At 54.3% G+C, this 6,372-nt stretch overlaps 1 protein-coding gene across 2 annotated transcripts; it reads left to right on the top strand.

Annotated features, from left to right (window-relative positions):
- Positions 1–1,236: 1,236 nt before the first annotated feature.
- On the top strand, positions 1,237–5,370 carry KLF4 (KLF transcription factor 4). 2 transcript variants are annotated; one of them, XM_066988188.1, is made up of 4 exons: positions 1,237–1,471; positions 1,558–2,491; positions 2,597–2,761; positions 4,272–5,370. In XM_066988188.1, the coding sequence occupies exons 1-4, from the start codon at positions 1,376–1,378 to the stop codon at positions 4,445–4,447; spliced, it is 1,371 nt and encodes a 456-aa protein (XP_066844289.1). In that variant the 5' UTR covers positions 1,237–1,375; the 3' UTR covers positions 4,448–5,370. The 2 variants fall into 2 exon arrangements, with proteins under 2 accessions (XP_066844289.1, XP_066844288.1); XM_066988187.1 differs by having other exon boundaries at positions 1,558–2,761.
- The last annotated feature ends 1,002 nt before the right edge of the window (positions 5,371–6,372 follow it).

The following is a 6,372-nucleotide window of genomic DNA, read 5'->3' as shown; positions in this document are numbered from 1 at the left end:
CTGTTGTTGCTATTATTACTATATATGTTTGTTTATTTGTTTGTTTTTAACGCCGACAGTCTGCAGCGTTGCCCCCGCGCCCCGCACGGAGCCGAGGGCTGCGGGACGGGGGGTCCCGGGCAAGGGGTGCTGCGGGAAAGGGGGGAGGGGGGGGGAAGAGAAAATTTGGGGATTGAAGAGAGGTAAAGGGAAGGGGGGATGGGGGGAGGGGAAAGGGGGAAATCGGATGGGAAGGGAGGGGGGAAGGGAAAGGGAAAAAGGGGAAAAAAAGGGAAAGGAGAAGGGGGAAGGGAAGGGAAGGGAAGGGAAGGGAAGGGAAGGGAAGGGAAGGGAAGGGAAGGGAAGGGAAGGGAAGGGAAGGGAAGGGAAGGGAAGGGAAGGGAAGGGAAGGGAAGGGAAGGGAAGGGAAGGGAAGGGAAGGGAAGGGAAGGGAAGGGAAGGGAAGGGAAGGGAAGGGAAGGGAAGGGAAGGGAAGGGCTATTTAATTATTTTATTTTAATTTATTGATTTTTAATGTATTCTAACTTATTTTACTTTATTTTATATTATTTATTTTATTTTACTTTATTTTAATGTACTTTTTTATTATTACTTAATTTCATTTAATTCCATGTGTCACGCTATGCTATGCTAAGCAGCGCCGTCCCGTGCCACCCCCGGGCGGTCTCTCCCCACCCCCACGCCCCGGGGCGCGCTCCCGCAGCCCATCCCGCCCGGCGGGAGCGCGCACTCCCTCCCCTCCCCCCCCCCGCCCCGCCCCGCCCCGCCCCGCCCTGCCGAAGGTGCGCGAGACCCTGCGGCGCGCGGGCATCCCCGGCTCCCCCCCCCTCCCCGCGCTGACGTCAGCGCCCCGCCTGCGTCACGCACCGAGCCGCGCGCGCGGGGCGGGGCGGGGCGGGGCGAGGCGCGAGCTCCCTCCCCCTCCCAACCCCGCCCCCCCCTTCCCGCCTCCTCCTTCCCCTCGCGCGCGCGGCCCCCCCCCCCCCGTCCGGTCTCCCCACGTGTCAGTTTGTTTTCTCCGTCGCCACGGCGACGGTGGGCGGGGCTTGCGCGAGGTGAGGTTATAAAAGGGGCGGCGGCGGCGGGCCGCGGGCAGTGCCGAGCGGGGTGCGCCTGGCGGCGGGCGGCGGCTGCGGAGCGCGGTGCGGCGCGGCCCCTCCCTCCCCACCCTCCCTCCCTACTTTCCCCTCTCCTGCGCCACCGTTTCCCCCATGGCCGCGGCTTCCTGGGCAGCAGCACCAGCAGCAGCAGCAGCAGCACATCGCGCCGCCGCACTGCCGCTGCCCCCGCCGCCCGCCGCCGCCTGACGCCCCCGGTGCGGTGCCGTGCCGTGCCCCCGGTGCCGTCCCGCAGGCAGCCCCGCGGCGGGTGCGCGATGGCGCTCAGCGGCACGCTCCTCCCCTCCATCGCCACCTTCGCGGCGGGCGCCGCGGGCCGCGAGAAGGCGCCGCGGCCCGCGGGTCCCGGCAACGTGAGTATCGGCGGGGCGGGGGCGCGGCGCGGTGCGGACGTGCGGTGTGTCGGTGCGGGGTCTGAGCCGTGCCCGTGTCCCCGCAGCGGTGGCGGGAGGAGCTGTCGCAGCTGAAGCGCCCGGCGCTGGCGGCTCGTCCCGTGGAGGCGCCGCCGCCGCCGCAGCCGTCGGAGCTGGAGGCGGCCGCCGCCGCGCTGGGTCCCCGCCGCGACACCGAGGAGTTCAACGAGCTGCTGGACTTCGACTTCATCCTCTCCAACTCCCTCATGCACCAGGAGCCCGCCGCCGCCGCCGCCGTGGTGGTGGCACCCGCAGCAGCAGCAGCAGCCCCGGCCCCCGCCGCCAGCCCCTGCCCCGCCGGGCCCTTCGCCTACCCGCTGCCCCGCGCCGAGCCCGGCGGCCTCCTCTACGGCGGCGGCGGCGGCAGCCGCGATGGGGCTCCCGCCGCCGGCCCGGCCGCCGCCCCCTTCAACCTGGCCGACATCACCGACGTGTCGCCCTCCGGAGGCTTCGTGGCCGAGCTGATGCGGCCCGACCTGGACCCGGTGTACCTGCCGGCGCCCGCCGCCGCCCTGCCGCCGCTGGGCAGCCTGCAGGGCAAGTTCGTGGTGAAGGCCGTGGGCGACTACAGCCACCCGGGGCTCAGCCCCAAGAGCGGCCCGCCGACGGCCCCGCCGCCCGGCACCGAGGGACCGGCGGCGCCCCCCTACAGCCCCCTGCCGCGGATGTGCCCCAAAATCAAGCAGGAGGCCACCCCGCCGTGCACGCTGGCCCCGCCGCCACCGCACGGGAGCGGCCCCCGAGGAGCCCCCCAGCACGACTTCGCCATGGGCCGCCTGCTGCCCGCCCGGACTACGCCTTCGCTGGGTCCCGAGGAGATGCTGAGCAGCAGGGACTGTCTCCCCGCCGCACCGGGGCTGAGCCACCCGCCGCTGCCCCTGCCCCCGGGGTACCCCCCGGCCCCCGGCTACCCCGCCTTCCTGCCCGAGCAGCTGCCCCCCAGCACGCTCCAGTACCAAGGTGAGTCCCCGTGCCTGCCTCCGTGGTCTCGGCGGCAGGCGTGCCATGTGCCCGTGCCGGCACCGGCCGTGGCGGTGCTCACTCTCCGCCTTCCCTGCCTCTTAGAGCTGATGCCGCCGGGGAGCTGCCTGCCCGAGGAGACCAAGCCAAAGAGGGGACGCCGGTCGTGGCCTAGGAAAAGGACGGCCACGCACACCTGTGACTACGCAGGCTGCGGCAAAACCTACACCAAGAGCTCTCATCTCAAGGCGCATCTGAGAACCCACACAGGTGAGACCCTGCGTGGGGTCACCGGGCTGCTGGGACGTGGGGCGAGCCCCCTCGGACAGCGGAAAGGGGCAGGGGGTGGACAGGAGGAGAGCCAAAAGTAGCAAGTCCTAACCTTTCTCTGCTGGGTTTCTGGGCGCGTTTTTCTCCCCTTGGCTACGTTAAGTCCTGTGCAGTCTTTGCTTACTGGCTCTGCGTTTCACTTAATGGTGCAGAATGACTCAGATGTGGGAGAGGGTGGGTTTCTTGCCGAGGCAAAGTTTGTTGCTCTTCTCTTGCTGTGTGTCTGGCTAATTAGCAGGTAGTTGGAAGTCAGCAAGGATTTGTTGCTGTAGATGTTGTTGGCCCACTTCAGAGGAAGGAGCAGACCTCTCTCTAAGATTCTGCTTTCTTTGTTTGTGGTTAAGTGCTTCGTACACAACCCTCTTGTCTTGGCTTGCTCTGGTGCGAGGGATCGTGTAGCTGACGGTGCCTTTAGCTATAACTCACCGAAGCCTTGACACCTCTGCGAGCTGCCGTTCCCTTTCTGAGCCCAGTGGTGACAGGCTCCGTGTGAGCGGGGCTGCAGCTGTGTTGGTGGCACTGCCGGGAGTGCCTCGCCCACGTGTGGGAGCGCATCTGCCCCAGGGTTAGCACCAAAGAGACGGGGTTTAACAGCTCGCTGGCGACTGCTAGAATTTGGATAAAATCTGCCAAAGTACGCATCTGAGCTCGAGTTCAAACTTCAACCTTACAGCTGAATGCCGTATTGCAATAGCTGAGCTTGTGAAAGCAGGCACATCATGCACAGTTTCGCCAGTGCAGGCATTCCGTAACAGTGATTAAATAACCTGGGAATTTGCATAATTTAAATCCCGGGATTGTGAGTTTGATTCAAAACTTTCTCCCGAGGAGGAGGTGGGAAAGGGAGAAACAACAGCTTAGTGGTTAGGCTACGTGTTCGGCTAATGGCAGCGGGAAGAAAAATTGGTCAAGTGAACAGTTCTTCCTGCCCGTCCCGAGACTGCCAGCGTGGTCTCCAGGATGTGTAGGACCGAGTTTGTAATTGTCAGGGAAGTTTGTCTTGCAGTCAACAGCAGTTTTGCTGTTGTGAAGGCTGAAGGATTGAGCTCTTAATCGAGCTGAGCTAATGAAAACAGTTTCCAACTGGTTTTAATTGAGACGTACAATTATCTAAATGTATTATTTTTTTTTGCTGAGCTATTTCTGGTTGATATTTGATTGTGTAACGTTAGCCAGCAAAAATACAGTCCTAAGTGAACGCCTGTGTTCTAAAGCCTCAAGTACAAGGCAAGCTTTAGCGAAGATTTCAGTGGTGTTCATGCTATATAATACCCATAATGTCTTGAAAAGACTGTTAGTCTGCTAGTAGTTTGCTTACAACCCCTTCAAGAACTTTGTTGCCTTTTGATACTTTTTCTGTTTTCTTCTTGAAAGTCAGGTGTTAGCAGTGGAGTGGAAACAAAGGTAGCCACAAATAAACCTGCTGACATGTTGTTTCTGTTTTTTAAAGGTGAGAAACCTTATCACTGTGACTGGGAAGGCTGCGGATGGAAGTTTGCCCGATCTGATGAACTTACTCGTCACTACCGAAAACACACGGGCCACCGCCCTTTCCAGTGCCAGCGGTGTGACAGAGCGTTTTCCAGGTCGGATCACCTCGCCTTACACATGAAGAGGCACTTTTAATTGGAAGCAGTGGATCTTTTCCCCAACTGCCTTAGAGATTCAGTATTTACAGCACAAGGACTGTCTTCCGCAAGAAGGGGAGAACCCAGTTTAAGCACTACACAGAATCAAGGTGAAGTCTTCCAAAGAGTGGAAAGAGGGATAATTGCATATAGACATTGCAACTTTTTTATATATATATATACATTTAAAAGAAAACCAAAAACATTGGGGTCAATGACTGGATCTTCTATCATTCCATTTGTAAATCCAACTTGAATTATTTCCGGACTACAAAATGCCAAGGAGTGACTGGAAGTCACGGATATCAGGGTTAAACAGACTGCGTGTAGTTCGGAGGGTGGGGATATTACACAGGGAAATGACATTCCCTTAAATTTTCTTTCAATGCAATATTAGATGTAAATGTCATCTTGTACTTTCCTTTTTTTCCTTCTAAAAGCCATTACAATGTTAGAAGAGGAGGAAAAATTCAGGTACAGAGTTATGTTTTAAAAGCCTATTTCATGGTGCTTAGTGACTGTTGGTTTTAGAGGTACCAAAAACAGGAAGCCAAAGTTCTCAAACTGCTGCATATCTGACAAGGAAATATTTTTGTCTTCCGATCGCCAATTATGACCTAAATCAGGTAAATAATCCTGGTTTATCTTTTTTTTTAAAGAAAATAACTTTATGCAGACAGTCTGTAATGCACTGTGGTTTCGATGTGCAATAGTTTGTACAATGGTTTATTCCCAAATATGCCTTAAGCAGAACAAATGTTTTCTATATAGTTCTTTACATAATAAATATGTAATATAAATTTAAGCAAACTTCTATTTTGTATATTTGTAAACTACGAAGTAAAGAAAAAGGACATTTTGGAGTTTGTATTTTGCATATTCAAGCGGAAAATAAGTTTTAAATAAACCTATAATATTTTATCTGAATGGGTTTTGTAATTTTCTTCTGTGCATGGATATGTCCAAAGAAAGCTTAGGTGTTTGTTAGTGGTTGAGTTTCCCAAGGCAGAGGGGGTGGTGAGGGCTTGTAGCCTCAGGACTCTGAAAGAGGTAGGATAGATAAGTGCAGTTCTGATAAAAAAAACACATCATTCGAGGGGGAAAAAAAACGTGTATTTTTTTGTTACAAATACTGAAGTGCCACTTACCAGCATCATGAAACGTAATTTTTAAGGTAACAGTTATCTGTTACAGGGCATGTCCATTTAGCATGTTAGACTTTGCATATACAAATAAAACAAATTTTAGAAATTTTTTAGTGGTCTTTTCAGCATGTAAGACTTCTAGCTTCATTTCCTTGGGCTTCTCAGATAAGCTTGTATAATTCCTGTCACCTTCAAGTGAATGAACAAAGATCAGCTGAGTAACATAGTGAAGACAAAGCATGAATTAAGGAATAACATGCATGCATAAAACACCTTTGAACAATAAACTACATGCAGTCTCATTTAATTTGAAGCCTGCTCTCTCCTGGAAATTCAATAAGCCAACAGTATGTGAAGAGCCAGAATTCCTGTAGGAGTCCCGGTATACATATGTAACTTGGGGATGTTGACCATGCAGAATCTAGATGCATATTTGGGACACGTTGCTGCCAATTCTCTAGTGTACCTTCAACTGCACTTGTTTTTCTGCAGTCGATGCAGTGAGCCCATTGCATGGCTTGGGTAGTTAGCACTTTTGTTGTAGTTGTCCTTAGGGACCTTGTTGCTCTACTTTCTTTACAAACATGTAGCAATAATGATTTCAACATGAATACTCGCTGAATAGGACATGCTTTTCTAACTACTCTTTGTAAAGAGAAGGCAGAAGTGATTCTTCCCTCTCTATTTTAAAATGTCCGTCAGCCAGGAATCTGTGTGTATATATATAATGCTGAATAAAGCTGACCATGGAAAACAAATTACAGGCAAGAGCCATTCA

Source organism: Anser cygnoides, chromosome Z (assembly GCF_040182565.1).
Source record: "Anser cygnoides isolate HZ-2024a breed goose chromosome Z, Taihu_goose_T2T_genome, whole genome shotgun sequence".
Taxonomy (NCBI): Eukaryota; Metazoa; Chordata; class Aves; order Anseriformes; family Anatidae; genus Anser; species Anser cygnoides.
This window is presented reverse-complemented; position numbering and strand designations above follow the sequence as displayed.